Source organism: Equus caballus, chromosome 5 (genome assembly GCF_041296265.1).
Source record: "Equus caballus isolate H_3958 breed thoroughbred chromosome 5, TB-T2T, whole genome shotgun sequence".
Classification (NCBI taxonomy): Eukaryota; Metazoa; Chordata; class Mammalia; order Perissodactyla; family Equidae; genus Equus; species Equus caballus.
In genome coordinates, this window is record NC_091688.1 from 46,571,899 (window position 1) to 46,594,392 (window position 22,494).

Here is a 22,494-nt window from a genome sequence, read left to right on the forward strand (position 1 = left end):
CACGTCATCACTGAATGGATCTGGGCCTTGCACATGAAGGGCTGCTAACACCATTAGAAGAGGCGCACAGGACGTGATGTGTCCCCGATGGAAGAGCACACACCGCTTTTGAGGAAGTCTTGTCAACTTATCAAACATGAATCTGATCAGTGTCTGCATCTGCGGATCCAACACAGTGGCCACAAGAAACGTGTGGCTATTGAACATTTGGAATGTCACTAGGGGTGCAGAGGAGCCGAATTTTAATTTCACTGAATTTATAACAGTTAAATGTAAACTTACAAACTGAAGACAGGTAAAATGTTATTTTATTAGACCCAACTGTATAACTTTGGGAGAACTATTTCCCTCAACAGTAGCAGTGTACAAGATGAGCCTTTTGTTTTGTTGAGTGCTCATACATGTTAGTTTCCAAGGTGGCTACTAAGTTTTTTTCCTTTTTTTAGAGATTGGCACCTGAGCTAACATCAGGTGCCAATCTTCTTTTTTTCTTCTTCTTCTTCTTCTTCTCCCCCAAGCCCCCCAGTACATAGTTGTGTATTTTGGTTGTAGGTCCTTCTGGTCGTGTGATGTGGGACACCACCTCAGCATGCCCTGATGAGTGATGCCACGTCCGTGCCAGGCTCTAAACCAGCAAAACCCTGGGCCACCAAAGGGGAGCGTGGGAACTTAAGCACTGAGCCAGATAGCCGGCCCTAAATTCACTAAATTACTTTTGGCATTTGGCGCTTGCGTTGTCTTTCTATTAGACAGCACTGTATGGAGGACAGAGGAACGTGTTCAAGTGTATCCGGGTACAAAATCAGCCAAATTCAGACTGCGGGAATGCTACAGAACAAGCACTTCAGTTTCATCACAAATAATTGACAAAAGAGGAGAGAACAAGAGTGAGAGAAAGAGAGAGAGAGTGAGCGAGAGAGAGAATGAGGGAGAAACTGTATATGCAAGAGGCTTAAAGACATATCCAACTGATCATAGTTTGTGGATTTTTTTTGCATATTGACTCAAAGAAGCCAACCTAAAAACAACAATGGGATAATTGAACACTGTCTATTTCATATTAAAGGTTTTAAATTATTTACTGAATAATTGTAATAGTATTATGATAATACTTTCAGAAAGAGTCATCATTTAGGGAAACATTCTATTATAATTACAGATGAACATGATGTGTGGGATTTGCTTTAAATAATATAGGAAAAGGGACGTAAGTGTGGGATTGTATTAAAACAAGTTCAGCCTTCAGGTGATAATTGTTGAAGCTGCTTGATGAAGATGGGGATGTTCTGTTGTAGAATTCCATTTCTGTGTACTATAGAAAGTCTGCGTTTGAAAAGAATGGTAGAGAGTACAGGTCCACCTAGGATGACGGCAGCTGAATTTCTCAGCATTATTTCAAAGGACTAGGAGTTGACATGGAGAGTTGTAAAAGACAAAACCCAGTTCATTCCTCCTGTGTTTTTCTTTCCCGTGTGTCTCCTTTATTCGCCACACAAAACACTTCACCTCTGACGCTTCTGGTCACCAAATGTGTGGGTTTTTTTCCCACACCAAGCAATTCTTCAGGACACCAACTAGGTGTCCCACAATTTCACTCAATTCTGACACTGTCTCCCTGGAGATAGTGTCAAATCCCACAGATAAAGGGCTCAGTCCCACAAGAATGTTCCCACCCCACTCCACATGCCAATTGCATGTAGTAGGTCCGCAGGCTACCCACAACTTCTGTCCCACTTGGCTACAAAGCAGAAGTTCCCACAACCCCTTCCTCAGGTTTGGTTAGCCAATGCAAAGCCACATGAAGACATACATAGGGTGAGGTCCGGAAGGGTCGCGAGTATAGGAGCTTCTGTCCTCGTGGAGTTGGGTTGCCTCACCCTCCTGGTGCGAATATGTACACCACCCTGGAAGACCTCCGAACCCCTGACTACTGGGATGATTTAGAGGCTTCTTCCCATAGGAAAGGTCAATTATTAACTTCATTTTCAGTCCCTGTCCCATCTCTGGAGGGTGGGGTGTGGGCTTAAAATTCCAAGCATCTAATCATGGCTGGGTCTTTCTGGTGGTCACCCCTAGCCAGGAGCCATCCAGGAGACCACCCAGAGTCACCTCAATAGAACAAAAGCTGCTCCTGGTGCTCCTGTCATTTAGGGATTTACAAGGGTTTCAGAGCCCTGTGTCAGGGATGGGGTCAAAGACCAAATATTAGCAAAAGAGATGCTCCTTTCTTATCACTGATGAAACTACCAAGGTTTTAGGAGTTCTGTGCCAGGAACCAGGAGCAAAGAAGATATTTTCCATTATCTCACAAGAGTCCGAAACACCACTCACAACCTTGCACCCAACCCACCAGGGGCCAGAGAACACTGTGGACTCGATTGGCTTTCCCTGAGCCAGGTCTGGGGGCCAAACAGCAAGGGAAGGATCAGCAAAGACCACGCACATAGAGGAGAGGACAACAGGGAGGGCCTGCTCAGGAGGGAACACAGGGAAGTCCTCCACAGAAAGGGACTGTCATAAACTCAGAGCAGGCCTGAGACCAGGGCCACCACAGCTCCGGCTGCTGGGGAATTGAAAGGAAGGGCTTCCACAGTGCAGAGGACCAGAGGTGACAATCTTGGGGAGGTACAATTGCTGGGGCCAGGGAGAGATCTGGAAGAAGACGTAGTGTCTTTGGAGGCTTGTGGTGAAGGAAAGAATGAAGCAAGTGGTAGAAATGAAAGGTCCTACTGGAAGAAAATAGATTCCCCAAATCCAGAAGACACAGCCCGCCTATCCCCAAACCTCACGTCTATTAGATGAATTGCACCAAAGAGAGAGATCCAGACCTAAGAAATGGACTAAGCCAAACAAATCACTCATCCGTTCCTAGAGAGAATGTTTGTTTCTCGTTCAGTAAACCTAAGCATGTTAACGGGAAAATCATGTAGCAGACAGGTGTTCTAAGATGACATAAGGAAAAACCAGAACTAGAGAGTCAAAGAGTTCAGCTCATGAAACAATTCCCCTCAAAAGCAATGAGCAAGCATAGGATCACTATAAAATGACATCCTTAACTGAATGAAATGTTCCTGACAGAGCATTTGTGGATACGAAGAAACAAAACTTCACATAAGAAATACTCAAAAGAGAACTGGGTACAAAACAGGAAATGAGAAGTTAGAATTGGCAGAACCAAGGAAAAAAATGAAGAAAAAGAAAATTCTCTGAAAAAAGGCTAAATGGCAAGGTTCATAAGGGCAACATATTTGTTCAAAATTATAAGAGACATTGAATAAAGAAAGTATCAAGCAGAACAAATGTGAAGAAAAGATATTGAGAAAGGATCAGAGAGAAAATCATAGATACCTGGGAGAAATAGACTGGAATGGTCAACTCCAAGTTCTATCCTCTTAGAACTAAAAGACTTGAAAAAAAGAAAAACAAATTCCTCTCAAGTTCCAGACCTTCCAAAAGTTCCCCACCCCTCAAAGCCAATTCACATACAACTGGGAGAAAATGGATTTACATTCTCCATCTCAACAGAACATACAGAGCAAGACAATATTTTTAAAAAACTGAATAAGAGTCATTGTGGGCAAGTCCTTTACATTCCGCCAAGCTGTCCGTGCATCAGGCAGCAGAACAAGAGAGTTAAACATGCAACCCCCGGGGAGTCCTGATTCCATCATGGGAAGTCTTTTAAGGACCGACTCTACCCAATAAGAGATGACTGAGGAAATTTTATTCATGGGGGAAGCGTTAGCACATAAGTATGAACAGGAGGAACAAGAATATTTCTATTGACTTAAATCCATATCCAACAAAATCAATCCTGAGTATAATGGATTATGCTAATGAATGTAAAAAATTCACGAGTCCACAGTGACAGTCACAACAGAAACTTTAACGGTATGAAAGGGGGAGGGAAAGTTCTTTTCCACAGCACTGTGCCAGCAACTACAAGTATAGAGGAATGACGAAATTAGGAAATCTCCATGTACAAACAGGAATACGATAAGTGACACACAGCAGGGCTCATTAACGATGGTAAAAAATTTTAGAGAAAGATCTTTAGAGAAGAGGATATTCATACACTCTCAAAGTACCACTCACCAAATTGCTAACGATAGAAAGAAAAAAAAAAATGCCTCTTTACAATGAACCGATCTCGTGGGCCCTCCAGAACAAAGTGACCAATGCTAGTCACACAGTAACGGTGGTGGATAAACTGGACATCCTTGGTCTCCAGGGGGCTGTGCTAGGACGCTCACAGCAGAAACTAACTGTATAGTGTTCTTGGCAGAAGGGTGAGTCTGAATTTAATCATGAGGAAATGGTCAGACAACTTCAGAATGTAGACCACTGAGCCAGACGACTGACCTGTCCCCTGCAAACAAGGCCACGTCACCACCACCACAGACAACCACAAAAAGGTGAGGAGATATTTTTGGTCCCAAAGGACTAAAAAAACACAATAACACAATCCTTTCAGTCCTTAGGAACCGAAAATATCTCTTCTCCTCTTTGTCGTCGTCTTTGTGGTGGCACTGACTGTTGGAAGAAAGGCCAGTCGTCTTGTTCAATGGTCTACATTCTGCAGTTGTCTGATAACGACCTCATGATGAAATTCAGCCTGCGCATTCTCAACAAGAACACTGCACGGTTACTGCTGTCTGCTCCTAGCACAGCCCTGGTGGTGGCAAAGAACGTCCGGTTCGACACGTTGTCTTTGCCCACTTGCTCCTGATTCTGGTTACGTAGGGGATGGGAATTGAGAGGAGCGAGGGTTAAGGTCTCTCAGAACCGTGTGTGCATCTAGGCATTGGGCTCCTTCGCGATGTACCACAACTGGAGGCTGAGGGGCTGGGATTGCTCCCATCGAAGCAGGCTTTTGGAGTAAACATCCTGGAGAGTGGTTTGCGGTTGTGATGTGGATTCTCAGCAAAGGATCCCTCTGGTGTTCTGTTTGGGCTGGAACTGGATTGGCTGTTTTAGATGTGTTTCATCCAGTGGGAAAGCGACTTTTCATAATGGGGTTTCTTCTTTTCTTGGTTTCAGAAGTACTTGGTATCTGAGAGAGAGAGCAAAAACAACCCAGTGTGAGTCTTTGTCAGGTCCTGCTGCGAGCTGAGCCTGGAGGGCTGGCTACATGGTGACAGAGGCCAGGAGCAAGCTGAGCTCCTACTGGGAGGAGGAGCTGAAGGGGAAAGTGAGATCCAAAGTTAGAAGAGGCGGCTCCCTAAACTTCCATCCAGTCTGCGGTGCAGGATCCAGGGACCCCTGTCCTCGCCCACCAGGAGCTGGTGACGTCTGAGCTCAGAGCTGCTGCAGAGCCTTAGCCAGATCCCCACCACCCTGTCCTCAGCAGCCACTTCACTCCTGAATCCCCTTCGTCTGGAGCAAAGGGATGGTTGTCTCACACCTCCCAGGGAGGGATGTGCTCAGCATCCATCACACACATTCAGAAACAGACTGCTGTCGGAAGGAGAGGACCCTTGGCAGAGAGGCACGCCCTCTTTCTCTCTCTGTCCCAGTACTCTGAGGAAGAAAGGCAGGCGATGGGAAGAGGTCGGGAATGTAAGAGCCTACAGGGACCTCAGAATATATCCAAATCCAGTTCCACCTTCTACCGATGAGGAGTGGGGATGCCAGGGGGCTCAGGCCTAACTAAAGCCACCTGAGCTGTTATTGACAACCCTGGGGCCAGAACTCAGGCCTCTCCCTTTGTGTCCATTTCGGGGAAGGTGAGAGGAAAGGCTCCAGTCCGGAGGTGTCGACAGGAAGTAGATACTGTTGGGTCACCTTGGCTGGACGAGAGTAAGGCTTTACAGAGAAATATTCTCCGGAGGGACTGAGGAAGAACCCCACAAGGGGAAACTCACAAGGGAATTAGCAAAAAAAACAGCAAGGAGTATAACCATGGATGCACTCCTTTTCCTTCAGTCCTCCTGTGGATTCCACACCAGGATACACCTTAGGGCATTGCTAGGAATATTCTCAAGGTCTAGACCAGAAGGTCTCTGAAGGGGATACATAAGGCAACTGGTTTGACTAGGTTCTCTTCCACCCACCCTTTGATTCCCCCAAAGCACTCCCTCGGGAAAGATTCCTTTTTAGGATTTACGCCAGTGTAAAGAATGGCATAAAGAAGCATAAACCTAACTCTTTTTCCTAACGTTCAATTTATTTACTATTATATTTTCTTTAGGGGAATGAATATAATGGTTCTCTTTGAGGATTTTACTTAATAACAAAAATTGATCAATAGTAAAATTTTCCAAGTGTAGTGCCAAACCCATTGGACTTGATTTCAATTTGATGGAACGTGAACTTCAAGTTTTACATTATAAATTTGAGAGAAGGGCCTGGCGTGGTGACATAGTGGTTAAGTTTGCACCCTCTGCTTGGGTGGCCCGGGGTTCCCGGGTTCAGATCCCAGGCATGGCCAGACACCCCACTCACCAAGCCATTCTGTGGCAGACTCCCACATACAAAATAGAGGAAGATTGGCACAGATGTTAGCTCAGCTACAATCTTCTTCAAGGAAAAAGAGGAAGATCGGCAACAGATGTTAGCCCAGGGCCAATCTTCCTCACCAAAAAAAAAGAAAAGAAAAAAATTAAAGAAAGTACTAAATTCTGTTATTTGTAACAGGGAGGTATTGTTATCTGTAAACTGGGTTTCTATGTAATGTTTATTTCTCATTTTATCTTGCATTCTAAAAAGTTGGAGAAAGTCTTTTCCAAGTAGAGTTCTTCTAAGTCTAATCCATTCATCTACCTCTTTTTCTTCTTGATTTTCTTGCATGTTATATGGATAGTACAGTTGAGAGAGGAATACAATTCCATCAAGGACTCACGGATACTCAGACATTTCAATGAAGCACTGAAATGTTTGGCACATTTCTATGCTGAACCTGAGGTCATAGGAGACAAAGGGTTCTTCTTATCTCTAGCTGCATAAAAACCACTTGTGAGCTTTCTAAAAATACTGAAGCTCAAACCCCACCCCAGAGCATTTAAACGAGAATCTTGAGTTGTGAGGTCAAGGCATTCATCTAAATAAAAGTCCCCAGTTGCTTATTACATGGCAGTACTACTGCCAGCTCCGAGGAGGCCCTGAGGTGGGGACACTCGGTCCCTGGAAGCCCCATGCAGACCAGCCAAAGCCTGCACACCTGGGGCTGAGGGAAAACCCCGACTCCAGGCCAGTCCAGCACTCCCACCCAGGCTCTCAGTGAGGTTTTTTCTTTTTAAAGATTTGCCCTGAGCTAATACCAGTTGCTAATCTTTTTTTGTTTTCTTCTTCTCCTCCTTAAAGCCCCACAGTACATAGTTGTATGTTCTAGTTGTAGGTCCTTCTAGTTCTGCGCTGTGGAACGCTGCCTCAGCATGGCCTGATGAGCAGTGCTAGGTCCGTGCCCAGGATCTGAACCGGGAAAACCCTGGGCTGCTGAAGCAGAGCGCGTGAACTCAACCACTTGGCCATGACCCAGCCACTCGTTCAGTTTTTATAATCGGGGCTCTTTCTCCTCAGTTTCAACACTTCCTATTCACATGGAGAAGTCCAGGGTTAAGGGTTGTCCTAGGTCGGGTTCCCTAACACACACAGGAGGAATATCCATGTGCAAGTGATCCGTTTGGACAACGCTCCCAGAAGAAAGAGGCAGTGGAGTTGGGGAAGCAGGGAAGGGAAGGCAAAGAAGCCAAGAAAGTGTGTGATTTCAGACAAAGGGCAATGTGTTCAGTGGCTCAAAGATGCTCTTGTGATGAGGAGGACCATGGGGCTGGGCTTCCCCTTGGCTAAGAGGAAAGGTGAGAGGGAATATCAGGACAGCGGCAGTGGAAACACAGCAGAGATCAGAGTGCAAACAGGAGACGGAGATGGAAGGGCCTGGCACAGTGGCAGCCCCCATGGAGGACAGAGGTGAGACCAGACAGAGGTAGCACCAGATGTTGAACAGAACAAACAAGGGAGAGAAAAAAGAGCAGGAGACTGAGCTATGAGCTTAGACAGAGAGCACTGAGGAATAAGTGCATCTGAGAGCCCCAGATGGAATCACCTCTGGACCCTAAGCTTGAAGGCCAGGGAATCTGCATGCTACTCTCCACTTGCTGAGCCGCAGTTTTCTTTTGAGAATCCGCGGTTGGATGACAATTGAGGCATCAATGTGGCCAACGACTTGACACCACTGCTTGCTGGCATCCGAACACTCAAGAGCATCACCCTTCAGCGTGGGAGGGGTCTTCATCCTGAGGGATGCGTCCAAACCCAGCTCTGAAAAGAAAACCACAGCCGAGAGGATCCACAGTTATTCACCACCTACAGTGACTTACTCCCCACCCGAGAGGGACATCGAATAAGGAAAGTGGCTCGAACAACAACGGCCATCTGAAAGTCCGTGGGGGTGAGGTGAAGCCAATGCAGACACTGATATTTTCTTTTTTGTCGATCTTTCTTACAGTGCTCAGTGGTGATGAGATGGTCAGGAGGCAAACACACTCCCATTTGCCAAAAGATATCAAGAAAAACAGAATTGATAAAGACAGTGTCTCAGTAGAGAAGACAAAGGGAAGGAAATCACATGGACAGAGGTTGTCCTACTGGCAGGAAGGAGATTGTAGAGATCACGCAGAACCAGAGTGCACGGGAAAACATAGGACAGAAAAAAACGGGGGAGGGTGAAAGCAGGGGAGTTTACAAAACTTGCATATATAGATGTCACATATGTACCCTATAAAAGGTACACACAAAATACACAGACTGTATGACATACAATATAAATACATCTATGCATATGTGTTCTTTTCTCTAATTGAACAGATGAATAAACAGGGGTTTGGAGACATTGAATATGACATTCTAATCACTATTCTGGTCAGTTGAAATTGGAAAAAATTTAGAAGTGCAAGAAGAAGGAGAAACCCTGTGGCGAGAAACCCCGTGGAACACCAGGAGGAGGCGGGTGAGGATAACACAAAGAGCATTAACGGTATCTCCAGAGAAGGATTGCTTGCGTTCCCCCAAATTCCTCTGTGGAAACAGGATCCCCAGTGTGATGGTGTTTGGAGGTGGGGCCTTTGGGCGGCAGGTCCCTCATGAATGGGATTAGTGCCCTCATAAATGAGACCCCACAGAGCTCCCTTATCCCTTCCAGCACGTGAGGGTGGCACGAGAAGACGGTCTCTGTGAACCAGGAAGGGGTCTCTCACCAAACATCGAAGGTGCCAGTGCCGTGATGTTGGACCTCTCAGCCTCCAGAACTCCAATAAATAAATTTCTGCTGTTTCTATGTCACCCAGTCAATGGAATTTTTGTGATAGCAGCCTGAACAGACTAAGAAACTATCCGTGGCCAAACAACCTGGCGTGGAGCCTGGTGTGATGCTCAGGCCCCTGTGGAAAGTGAGCAGGAAAGAGAGCGACTGAGCCAGTGAGGCTGAGTCTTGGCTGGGATTGGGGAAGCCAAGGAGAAGGAAAAGAGAGGCTAGAGGGTGAGAAGACAACTAAATAGCCCAAGATCTGACGGCACTTGTCAGGGCTACGCCTCCCCTGACCCTCACTGAGACTTTCTGTAGGACCTGTCCATGAGCGACAGGGCGCTCCTTGTTGCCCCACCTCCAGTTGAGAACATGGATCTCTCCTCCTTCCTCAGATGACACCATCACCTGAAGGATGAGCACCAGGCAGCTCCAGGGCCCAGGAGGAGATGCTGAGAGCGGTGGAGGGTGAGGAGGAACAAGACCCAGAGGAAATGGATGTCAGGGTTTGGAAGCTCAGTTGTAAGCAACCTCTCAGGATCCTGAGGAGAAAAACACTGAGGACATGGACTTAGAGATGAGTAGAGATGGTGAATTAAATAGAGTATGCTAAAAGAGACTGACTTGTGCACTTTAAGGATGAAGGTGGCCCTTTACATGAAAAAGAGGGAAAAAAAACTGAAGAATAAGGAGGAGACTGAGCCGTGCACCAGTGTTTCCATTGGGACCGATTGTGTCTAAGGCAGTGTTACTGGGGGCACCTAACAGGAAAACTGGCCTGATGATGGATCCTGAAAGGAGAGGGAAAAATGGGCAAACGTGCCTTTCTGAGAGAGAAGGGAAGATGGGGTCCAGAGAGAGTGGAGACCATCAAGACTGCTCTGCATCAGACGGAACAATGCACGTGGAATCATTTTGCAAGTGTTAAAGCACCAGAAAGATACGGGGGTATATTTGACATACTCATAGTTGTTATCAAGCAATTTTTATTGAATCAGACACTGTGGAAATTATGTCCTTAATACTCCCAAGAGTATTAATGCAGTATGAGTAAGAGTATGGAATGCAGACATAATTCTCAGGGGATTCAGATGAGGGAATTGAGATGTAAATACCTAAGAGGATAAACAACCTGGCCAAGGTAAACAACCAGTAAGATGCAAACCCGGGACGTGGGGCAGAGCTGATCCTAAAGCCCAGGCTCTCACCACCTCGCTCTCTCAGAGCATCACGGGTTTCAACCTGACCTGAAGTGAGCATGGAAGAGGCCCCATTGCCACCTTCCCCCACAACTCTGTGACGCCCAACACATGGACTACAGCTCCCTATTCTTCTTTTCTTTCTTACCTTGGAAGAGTGAACCTCGGTTTCCAGAAACACTGTTGGCTGCGAAGCTCCAGATGGTGGAGGAAAGACCAAGCCTGGCTTTGCCATCCCTGCAATGGAACTGGTCCAGCTGCAGCCCCAGATAACTGCTCCCTCAGCTGCTTGGCTCCAGCTGTGCTTGTGAAGTTTGCATCTCTGACCTTTGGAAACTCAAGTTTCCACTCAAAGGCCCTTGCTGACAAGCCTCCCAGGAAGGAGCTGAAACAAGAAGTGGTTTCAGTAGGACCAATCCGAGTTTCCATTTGCTAAGCCCTCCCAGACCACTCATTTCAGAAGTCCCTGCTTGTCAGTGGTCTCAGGAAACAAACTCAGACTTCATGTATATGAAGGAGATGTCGCCATGATGTGTGTCCCTGGGGAGGCCGAGATGGCAGGTGCCCAGGCTACAGTGTCCCTGAAGTGGACAATCACCCACTGGAGTCCAGAGGGCTTTGCATGGGCAGATGAGGTCATGCCTATTACTCTGTTACTGGTAACCTTAGTCCAGGAGCCTACAGAGAAGGTTCTAAAGAGGACTCAGGAGATGGGGGAGAAAGAGTTGCTGATGTCTACCCAGAAGAATATCAGAGGAAGGGAAGAAGTATGGTCCCAAGGCTTCTGTTTCCAGTAAGAAGGGAGTTGGGAAACTGTAGACCAAGTTTGGAATCTTTGCAAAGTTCTGGAGCCTTTTGACCTTCCTTTTCTGTAAGTTTTGGCTGCCCTCCACCCACCCACACATATATACATTCTTTTGCCACTTGGGAGGTGGAGACAGGTAGTAGCAGCTGTAAGTAATGTAGCAGAGGTCTGAGACCCTTATAAGAAACTTAGGGGCCAGAGGTGCTACAGTATGAGGCTTTGTGTGATTCTTCAGGGACGTAATATGGTGCACAGTCCTTATGTTACACACTCTTCTGGGGGGTCTGGGCTTTAGTCCCTAATCAAACATGTTTCTATTTCTTCTGTGAAATGAAAATCTATTCTCAGAAAGAGGGCTAACCAAAGACCTGAAATAGCCTCAGACCAGTCCAGCTCAGGCTAAGGCAGATCATAACCCCCAGGGCCTTCTCCACACCACTGTGGGTTCCCCTTTCTCCTCCCCTCTGCACATCCTCATTGCCACCAATGTTTGTTTTAAATGTTTCGTAAAAATATCGTTTGGGATGGTGTTACCATGTAGATTCCTGACAACACACTCTATGAGACCTCATCATTAACGCCTGGATCCATGAATCTCCCACTGCTTCTCTGATCCTGTCATCTCCACACGATCAAACGTCTGAATAATCTAATCACCCAGGAGTCCTGTTCGCATCATGGTCCAACTCTACACATGCAGACTCCTCCCCATGCCTTTGTAGTCCTTCTGTCCTGTGGCCTCATGTTCTTCTTTGCTCATAAGTAAGACAAGGGTCCTATCAGGCACACTGGTTGTTGACATTTACATGAGATTAGAACACTAAGACGTGACTCGTGCTTGAAGCTCTAACCCACACATGGAAGAAGTCACTGAGCCTACACAAAGGATGAAACCCATGGCCATTTATGGAGGAGGGGAAACCAGATCCAGAGCTTTGGCTTCATTGAAACCAAGCGGCACAGGCAGGATGCGGCATCCAGGATCTCGTTTTTAAATCTTCAGAGGGAGGTAGTCACCCCAGAGGAAGTAGAGAATCAGCTTTGAACCCCAAATCATGAGAACAGAGCTCCAGAATAATTGAGTAAAACTGTTCCACGTGTGGATGGCCAGAGACAAGTGGGAGACACTGCTCAGGAAATGCAATTAGCTAGAACACTGCGGGAGATGAGATGCGTCATCTTAAAGAAAGAGGTCTGACAAATACCTACTGTGACCCTGCTGTAGTGGTGGCTGTGAGGTGGTCATGATCCCTTCTCTCTCCCACCTGGGGAAAAATGGCTTGCAGATGCCACTGAGGGACAGGCTGAGAGGGACATAGCTAGGGATTAGGGTGACAGCACAGCTCCCAAGCCCTCCTGAAATCTGTACTTAAAACTCGGTCCAAGAGCCTGCAGAAAGTATATCTCTCTACCTGGCCAGCCGTGGTGAGCTTAAAAAATATGGAGGCTAACTGGGAGACCACTTGGATTTATCTGCTTTATACAGGGAGTACTCACTGGCTGCCTCCAGAGTCAAGCTGACTTGAGGCTCATCACACGGAAAGGCAGTGCTTCTGAGGGGCTCCCCGGAGGCAGAGAGATCACGAGGACTGGAAGGAGTCAAATTCTGTTCACCTGATGGATCTTGAAGGATTTCCTTCGCAATCTCCTTCTCCTGCAGCTCCCTCTCCAGACTGGTAAGAGAGGGAAGAGAAAAGAAGAGATCAAGAAGGATTAGACACCACAGTATCCCAGCTGGTTCTGATTGAAGGGTAGGGTCCAAGGGACTGGGGCAAAGCCTGGCTGTCCTGGAACAGGAGAGAGGGAGAGAGAGAAAAAAGAGAGTGAGCAGAACATGCTCAGTGCACTGGACAGACAGTGAGATGATGATGGGGCCTGCACTCTCCCTGTAAGGCAGACTCATCACACACGGAGAACCAATACAATGGCTTCCAGTTTGTGAATACATTGTGTTGAACTTACATATGGCAGCCCAGTGAATGCAGGCTTCGGAGGCATTGTGGACTCCCAGAGATCTTGTGCCTTCTAGGCCATTTCTGTCAATACCGTGACCTTTTATTTATTTATTTATTTTTAATTTTGTCTAGATCCTTTCTGGCTATGCTATACCTATGAAGGACCTAAGGCCAACAGTTGGGAAAGCAGACATGCATCTCATCCTTGTTTTAGCCTTCCAAGAGAGAACAAGGGATTTCTTTCAGGGCAGGAAATCCCTGAGACTGCTTAGTTCCCCTTGTCAGACTGAGGCTACAAGTACCACAAAGACAACAGACAACCTCGTTCAAAGGGCTTTGCCATCGTTGCTGGAGTGACTGAAATCAGCACCAGGGGCAGTGCTGGTTCCCCCTGGCATGTGAAACCTGGGGCTATTTGGCCCTCAGGGTCTTTCTTTCAGGTACTCTCCCCACATTTTACCCTTGCTTATTAGCCCTCCTCATTCACTGTTACCTGGGGGTCAGTGATTCTTGTTCTGCCTCATCTTCATCGTCTTCCAGGCTTTCTGCAAACAAAATTCAGAAATGTCCAGACAGAGATGAAATAGTACAGACACAAAGGCCTGCCTGGGCATGGACAGCAATGACCTGTGTATGAGGTCAGGACACACTGAGAGAATTGTACTGACAGCCCCATGTTTGACTTTGAAGGAATGGCCTGGGATGGTCTACTGACCCATCAGGCAAAATGTCCTTGATCTGCTGGATCCCCATCATGGCATGCTCTGAGTTTAACTGGGCAAAGATCAAATATCTTTTGTCTCCAGATCAGCGGGTACTTTTCCAGTTTCCCTCTGGAATTCTCTAGTTCTTTCCTCACTCCTTCCACAGAGCTGGTTCCCAGTCTCAGTGACTCTATGTCCACTCAGAACTCCCACATAGACCCTACTCCTTTCCCTAAAAGGAGGATAAAAAACCCCATGACTCACCCCTCCACACATCCCGGGACTTCAGGGGAACTCCAAATTGTCTTTTACAGCAGAAGAGGGGAAAATTTTCTTTGTGGAAAGTGTTCTATTTCAAATCAACGTATCTGCCCCCACATTTTAGGATTATAACTAAATAAACCCCAAACGGTTAGGAGTATCATCCTTTTCTGAAGTACATTCATGAGCATTCCCTTCTTTAATAGTTACAGCTACCATGCAACACGTCTTTTGACCCATTTTACAGAAATCCCGGAAGGAGAAATCAATCACTCGCCTGTGGTTAGCTCACGCTCAGTCCAGGACTCTTTTCACTCTTACAAGCTGCCTCCTATCACATCCGCCTTTCTGCACTGTGACACCGGGTGGAGGCTGCCTCCTGCCCCAAAGGGCACGGTCCCTCAGGGAGGAAGCAGACTCTTGGAGCACTATGACGTCCCTCTGTGCATTTCTCCCCTCTGCTCCCACCCAGCCAGTCGTGGTCCTGTCATGGCTCCAAGTGCCATGTGGACACCAGGACCGCTGGCGAAAGCATTATGAGGGGAGATGCGGAGGCTCTTGTCAGCCAGGGACCTTGGAGGGGCTCAGTGCAATCAGGGCCTGTGGCCGCCTTACCTGGGCTAAGCTTGCAGACAAGGCGCTCTGCCAGCCTGCATCCCTCAGCCAGTTGTTCTCGGAAGCCCTGTCCCCAGTCTCTGCCAATGTCACTGTGGGTGAGGAGGTCCCTGAGGTGCTGATGGAGGAGGACAGAGACCTCTCTTCCTTCCCGTGACGTCTGGCGTATCTGGGTCAGCTTTCGTGCATGATCATGAATTAGGAAATGGTATTTCCTAAGGTGGGAGGGAAGAGAAATCCTCAGAGTGGAAATGGGGTAATGAGAGATGATAGGGAGTTTGAGAGAGATTTCTGTGAGAATATCCCCAAAAGGCCTTCCAAGTAGAAATCTGCTCATTTTTGGTGGACCACATTTTTTCTTCTTTCCTTTTGCATTTTATACACAGTGACCCAGTAAAAGCATGCTCCTGAGACACTGGAGACTCTAGGAGATCTTGTAACTTCTAGGCCTCCTTCTCTAAAGGTTGAGACAAAATATGAATTTTTATTTAGTCTGATGACTTTCCTTGTCATGAAATACCTGCCAACAAGCTCAGGCCCACATGCAGAGAGCAGGTATGGACCTTACTCTGGGTTTTGACCCTCCGGAGGAGAAGAAGACATCTCTGAAGGGGCAGGACGTCTCTAGGCCTGGTTACCTCACTGTGAGTGAGACAGACTCCACATGCTGCAAAGAACATGGACGATCCAGATGGGGGAAGTGGAGGAGACCAGCACAATCAGCCAGTTTTGCGCCTCCTTGCTTCAGGAAAGCAGCTACTTTTGACCTCTGCGTCTGTTCTTTCCAGAGCCCTCTCTGCATTTGACTTGCACATTACCCTCCTCTGATCCTTCACTGTTACCTGGGGGTCAGTGATCCCAGTTGTTCTTCAGCCTCCTCTTCATGGATTTCTGCAAAGAAATTGAGAAAAGTCCATTTAGACATTAGCTAGTTCCACTTCACCCGTTACAAATGCAGGTGCCTCTCTGGGCCTGGAGACACGAATTATCTCTACATGAGTTCAGAAAGGTGTCATGTTTTGTCTGTAAAGAAATGGGCTGCCGTGGTATTCTGATGGATCAGGCAAAGTGGCCCTGATCTGATGGGTCCCAGGTGGCATGCTCTGGGTGGAACTGAGCAAGGAGTTAAAAATTGATTTTGTTACCCAGATCAAGAGATGCTTCTCCAGGTTTCCTAGGGGCTCCTCCCTCCTGCCACAAGGCTGGTTCCCAAGCTCAGTGACTCTGTGTCTCATCATGCCTTTCACAGAGAACCTCCTCCTTTCTCTCAGGAGAGGAAAAACAATTCTGTCCCACGAGTCTCACATGACTTGGTCCTTCGTGGGGACTTCCACGTCTGCGTCTACCGTTCACCAGGAAAATTCTCTCCTCGTTAAGTGCTAAGTATTCTAGTGTAAACCCACATCCCACTACCAGATTCTACCATACCCAGTACTGAAATCAACCCCAGTGAGTGACTCTAGCATTGTGAAAGTACACTCATAGACATTCCCTATTGGAATGCTACAGCTACCATGCAACACATGTGTTAGTCACGTTAGAGATGAAGAAACTGAAATCCAGGAAGGATACATCCGTCCCTCGCCCACTGTTAGAAAAGACAGAACTCAGGCTGGAGCCTGGGAACGTCCACGCTTAGCTCAGGGCCCTTTTCAGCCTAACTAGCTGCCTCCTATCATGTCTGCCTTTCTGTGCTCTAACACTGGGTGGAGGCTGCCCCCTGTCCCAAGGGCCATGGCCCATCAGGGAGGAAGCAGGCACTTCGAACACTATCACCTCCACCTTGTACGTTTCTCCTCTCTGTGCTCCCACCCAGCCGCTCCTGGTCCTGTCATGACCCCAAGTGTGATGTGGAAACCAGGAGAGATGGCAAAAACATTATGAGGGGAGAAGTGGAGGCTCTTGTGAGCCGGGGACCTTGGAGGGCTCAGCGCAATCAGGGCCTGTGGCCGCCTTACCTGGGCTGAGCTTGCTGACAAGGGCCTGGGACAGCCTGCATCCCTCAGCCAATTGCTCTTGGAAGGCCTGCCCCCAGAGGTTGTTAAGGTCACTGCGGCCCAGGAGGTCCTTGAGGTTCTGATTAAGCAGGACGGATAGCTCTCTTCCTTCCCGTGTCTGTAGGCGTAACTGGGTCAGCTCTCGTGCCTGAACTCGAATTAGAAAATCAAACTCCCTATGGTGGGTTAGAAGGGAAAATGTAGAATTGGAATTGAGTCAAAGGTTCTTAGGACCTCCACAGAGGTTTCTATGAGAACATCCCCCATTTGCCTTCAAAACAGAATTTTGGGACATGTTTGGCAAATGCATAAATATTTTTGAAAGTTACATCAGCGGCCAGGCAATACCAGCTCCCGAGGCATTGCCGACTCCAGCGTTCTTGTACCTTCTAGGCCACCTTCTCTCAGTATTTAACATAATACGATTTTGTGGGGTCTAGTTACCTTCCTTGCTGTGAAATACCTGCCAACGACCTCAGATGAACTCTGCAGAAAGCGGATATGAATCTCACCCTGCCTTTTAACCAACCATCCGTGAGAGGACACGTGATGTCCGTGAGTACAGGAAATCCATGAGAGTAGTTAGTTCACCTTGGTTCAGACTAACTCTACAAGTACCAGAAAGAGACTGCACAACCCCATTAAGAGGGCTATGTCGTTGTTGGTTGAGGGAATGACAGGAGTGCAATCTGCAGGTTTGGGTGACCATCACATCACAGATGTGGTCACCTTTGCACTCTTTGATCTTTCTAGGACCCTCTCCATACTTTACCTGTCCTTTACCCTCCCCTGATCGTTAATTTTGGACAGTGGTTCTCTCTCTTCTACATACTCCTCGTCTTCATGATTTTCTGCAAACAAATTCAGAAATGTCTAGTCAGACATTGACCCAGCCCTGGTAGATCATCACCCCCATATCCTCTGCCCTGAATCGAGCAAACAGTTAAATACGTCTTTTTTCACCAAAGATCACAGGGAGCATGTCAGCAGCCTTCAATAGGTGTTGCTGAAAGAGTCAGCTTGGCCTCAGCAGACACCCTGGTCTTTGGTGAGATAGGTGGGATTATACACCAAGACGAGACTGATGGATGGAATCCATACACCCCACGTCGGAAAGCGTATTTGGTGCTTTTGAGAGGCCAGGATCCTGGGTGATTCATAGAGGTGGGGGCACCAGGGCCCATGCCTTAATTTCAGCGAAAACTCCAGACATGGAAAGACAGAGGTATCTTTGCCTTGTTCCTCAGCTGACTGTTTAGCAAGGACAAGGTATCTCAGAGGTGAGAGAGACCAGAGTCCAGAGCTGAGGAACCATGGTAACAACATCTCCAAAGAGATAGGCAAGACTACCACCCTACTTGGACAGTCATTAATGCTCAGTTCAGGAACTCAATTAGGAAAAAATTACAGGAGAGATCAGAGGGCCCATCTTTATAGAAGGAGCTCATGGAAACTCCTGTTGTGCACAAGCATCAGTGGTGGCTGGAAGTGTGTTATGATCTCTTCAATCTCCCCACTCTGGTTTACCTGGTGTTCACCACCCTGTGCTTGGCATTGGGTCCCAGGGTGACAGAGATTTGATCTGGGACTTGGAAGGGTGTACAGCTACTTGACCCACCCGATGTCTGTGCTTTCAAATGAATCTTAGATTCTGATTCAAACCAAGATGGGCCTCCAAGGTCTGCCATCAAAGAGACATTTCTGTACCTGGACAGAGGTGTGAGCACAAAGAACATGGAGGCTACCTGGGAGACCATTCGGAGCTTGTCCTCTTTACAATAGAGTACTCACGGGCTCGCTCCAGCCAAGAGCAGATTTCATGCTCATCAGATGGGATGGTGGGACTGTCTGGAGGGTGGCAGGAGTCAGACAAGTCATGGTGACTGGAAAGAGTCAAATACTGTTCATCCAAAGAATCCTGACACGTATCATTCATTTCCTCCTCCTCCTGGAGCTCCCTACCGAGCCCAGAGGCACAAACATAACAGAATATTAAACAAGGAAAGACTGGACACTGCAACTTCCCAACTGGCTTTGATTGGAAGACTAAGGGAGAGGTCACAGAAGGTAAAGAGGGCATCCCTTGAAATAGGAAGAATATAACAGTCCTTCTATGACTGCAACTAAGTGAGGCTGCCGTGGTCAGGGGAGGGAGGGCAGCAGGTGCTCACTGCCCTGTCCAGATAACAAGTTAATGAGGAAGGAGACTCAGCTCTCCTCTATGCCACAGTCATGACACAGAGCACACAACGAGAACCACAGGAGTTCCTACAACTCCAAAGCATAACTTCTGTTCCACTTTTCTTACAGAGGCCCAGTGAGTAAAGGCTCCTGGGGCATTGTGGGCTCCCAGACATTTTGTGCCTTCTAGGCCTGTTTCTCTCAATACTGTAATATCACATACACATTTTTGTCTAGCTATATGTCACGCTATGAAATCCTCACCATTAAACAGGCCAAATGTGCAGACTGAAGTTATGTATCTTATCTTAGTTTTCCCCAAATGAGAGAGGACACGTGGTCTCCCTGAGTGCAGGAAATCTCTAAGATTGGTTAGTTTCCCTTGTGTCAAGCTGACTCTAGGTTCCTAAACTTGAGAAATTAATACCAAGTGGAAACTAACAGGACAAGTCTCAAGAAAACAGACAGCATTCTTAAAAGGGGTAATTCGTGGTAGTCTGATGGGATGAAATAGGTCTACTGGTACTTTCTAATTTTCCCTGGATTTGAGATCTTCAGATGTCACCATTGCTTTCACAACCAGGATTATCAGTTACCTGGGGGCTGTTGGCTCATCTCTTTCCTCATCCTTCTGATCTTTTTGAGTTTCTGCAAATAAATTTGGACAGGGCCAGTCATAATAAAAAGTTGCTTCTTGACGCATTACCAACCCAGGGGCCTGTTTAAACACAGGGATGTAAGTCTTCTCAGTGTGAGAACAGGATAGTCTCAGGATATTCCAGGAGGCCACGGGTTGTGTCTTCTGAAAAGTGACCAGGCTTCCTTTCCTGAGTCATAGGGCAGACTGTCTCTGAATTGGCAGATCAATACAACAAGGTTCTCTTCCCTGAACCTGGGCAAAGAGTTCAACATATTCTCCCCGAGGTCATGAGGAGCTCATCTAGTTGCTTTCTGGAAAGGCTGTGGCAAGATTCAGCTCTTACTCCATCAGATATGCTGGCTGCTGTTGGTTTGGATGAAGTTATACACCAAGACTAGACTGATGGATGGAATTTATTCACTCATAAATAGGAAAGAATCTATGGTGCCACCTAGAGAACAGGATTCTTGCTATTCAAAGTGGTGGAGGGTGCCAGGGTTCACACCACGCATTCAGGGAAAATTCCAGACACATTCAAGAGGTGTTTATCTTTTGACACTTAGATGGCTCCCTACTGAGGATAAACCAACTTAGAAGAGACAGAGACTGCTGCTTGGAGCGGAGCAGGCATGGTAACGGGGATGGCAGAGATTTGGCCTGGGACTCGGAAGAGTGTTGAACTACCTGACCCACCTGATGTGTATGCTTAAAACTGAGTCCTAGATTCTGATTCAAACCAAGTTAAGTCTCCAGGGCCAGACTGAAGAGAAGACATATCTTGACCTGGACAGGGATGTGGGGAACATGAATATGGACACTACCTGGGAGACCTGTTGGAGCTTTCTTCTCCTGTTGATGGGAGTACTCAGTAGCTGCAACCAGAGCAGAGAAGTCTTCGTGCTCCTCAGACAAGAAGACATTGGTGCTGGGAGGCTCGTGAGAACCAGACGGGTACTGGTGACTGGAAGAAGTCACAGGGCCTTCATCCACTGACCCCTTCAGGGCTTCATTCACACTCTCTTTTTCCTGTAGCTCTGTGCTCAGGCTAGGGGAAAAAGGATATGATGAAACCAAGAAGGGTTGGATGCCAGAGTCCCAGGTGGTCCTGATTGGTGGTAGAGAGAGTGGTCACAGAAAGTGAGGGACAGTCCCCTCAAAGAGAAAGAAAACAATCCTCCTATGTTGAGAGCATGGTCTGGCTGCCCCTGAGGGCAGGAGAGAGGGGAGTGGGCGCTCAGTAAACTGGCCAGATAGCACTCAATGAGGAAGGAGAATCAACTCTACCTGTATGGTACAGCAATGGCACTCAGCAGACACAGAGAACCAGAACAGTGGCTCAACCGTGTGCAGAAATGGTGTTGAATTTTACATACTGCCACCCAAGGAATACACGTTCCTGACACATTGTAGATGCCCAGAGACCTTGTGCCTTCTAGACTTCTTTCTATCAATATTGTGACGGGACATGATTGTTTTGGTCTAATTACATTTCTTGCTATGAAATGCATGCCAAGAAGCTAAAGTCCACCATGCAGAAAGCACATATCCATCTCATCTTAGGTTTAGCCACAGAGGAGAGAACAGATGGATTCTGTGACTACAACAAATTCCCCGAGACTGGTTAATTTCCCTTACATAAGAATGACAAGTACCACAAAAGCAAATGACAACCTTTTTAGAAGGCTATTTCCTGATTGGTTAAGTGAATGGAATAATTCAACCAGCAGTTTCTGTCACTTTTGCCTTAGAAATCTGTGGCTAGTGTTGACCTCTTGGTCTTTATTTGGGAACCATCCTCTTATTTTACGCATCCTCTTCCAGGGCCTGATCATTCCGGGTTACCTGGGGTCCATTGATGCTTTTTCTTCTTTGTTCTCCTCCTCTGCATGATTTTCTGCAGAAAAATTCAGAAATTCCACATCCAGAAATGTCCAGCAGGCACTAAGGAGTTCCATGCCACCCATTGTAAACACAATGGCCTGTCTAGTCATGAAGACATAAATACCCAAGTACAATTTCAGGATACACTGAGAGAATCGTACTGAAAGGTCTCTTATTTGTATTAAACGAATGCCCTTTCTTGTTTTTACGATCCATCAGACACAGTTTCCCGGATGGCATGCTCTATGTGAAACCGGAAAAAATGTTAGAAATGTCTTTTGTTCCCAAGATCACCATGTACTTGTCCAGATTCTCTCTGGACTTCTACAACTGTATTATTTGTCTTGACATAAAGCTGGCTCTCAGGCACAGTGGGAACTTTCTCTAAAGAGACCATAAACAATCCTCTCAGTCTCCCCTCAAGACGTCTAAGGAGACTTCCAGTTTCTGGTCCAACATGTAAGGATCTTGGAAGTCATCACTCCTGTCCTCACAACAAGAAAATAGCTGAACAAACTGAAAATCAACCACTCTTCTTAGATCCATCAGAGAATGAAGGTCAGAGAGCAAACCACTGCCCCCAAAACTGGAGATACAGACAGGCTAGGCAAACAAAGAGAATTACAACTTATTGACACAGAAACCTAGGCAGGAGCCAGGATCAGAGTAGGAAAACTTAGCATGTAATTGACTTATTGCTGGAGACTCAGTGTGGAGAAGTTTGAGTTAAAAGCATCAGGGGGCCCAGTCGTGGGAGAAACCCAAGAGTTCTGGAGAGTTTTATGTCCAGGAGCCCTATCAGTGTCTCACAGTGAAGACTAGAGAAAAATCTCCTTACGCCTCTGGCAGAGTGAGAGGAAAGTAGCTACTGGCAGATACAGCCAGAGCATTTTGTTTTCTTGACAAAGCCTGCTCTCAAAGAAACTATTTGACCAGAGCCTAACCAACTGGGATTTTACCACATCCCAACTGACCTTGGGGAAAGGAAATACCCAATCCCGGCCCCTCTAGCCTT

General features: G+C 47.0%; 1 protein-coding gene across 2 annotated transcripts; it reads right to left on the bottom strand.

The window, feature by feature from the left end:
• Positions 1-740: 740 nt before the first annotated feature.
• Positions 741-21,495, bottom strand: LOC102147865 (putative neuroblastoma breakpoint family member 5). 2 transcript variants are annotated; one of them, XM_070267114.1, is made up of 12 exons: positions 21,441-21,495; positions 20,420-20,643; positions 18,569-19,606; positions 17,550-17,628; positions 16,739-16,953; positions 15,623-15,671; positions 14,781-14,995; positions 13,694-13,745; positions 12,743-12,918; positions 10,589-10,825; positions 8,045-8,259; positions 741-5,053 (listed from the first exon to the last, which is right to left on the bottom strand). In XM_070267114.1, the coding sequence occupies exons 3-10, from the start codon at positions 18,855-18,857 to the stop codon at positions 10,722-10,724; spliced, it is 1,179 nt and encodes a 392-aa protein (XP_070123215.1). In that variant the 5' UTR covers positions 18,858-19,606; positions 20,420-20,643; positions 21,441-21,495; the 3' UTR covers positions 741-5,053; positions 8,045-8,259; positions 10,589-10,721. The 2 variants fall into 2 exon arrangements, with proteins under 2 accessions (XP_070123215.1, XP_070123216.1); XM_070267115.1 differs by lacking the exon at positions 21,441-21,495 and having other exon boundaries at positions 20,420-20,740.
• Positions 21,496-22,494: the final 999 nt, after the last annotated feature.

Coding starts and splice junctions, on each gene's coding strand:
- LOC102147865 (XM_070267114.1), bottom strand. CDS start 18,857: ATGCCCTCTTTACCTTCTGTGACCTCTCCCTTAGTCTTCCAATCAAAG. Junction 15,672..16,738: donor TGTCAGCAAGCTCAGCCCAG/GTAAGGCGGCCA, acceptor ATTTCTTTGCAG/AAATCCATGAAGAGGAGGCT. Junction 12,919..13,693: donor CAAGAATCACTGACCCCCAG/GTAACAGTGAAT, acceptor CTCTCTTACCAG/TCTGGAGAGGGAGCTGCAGG.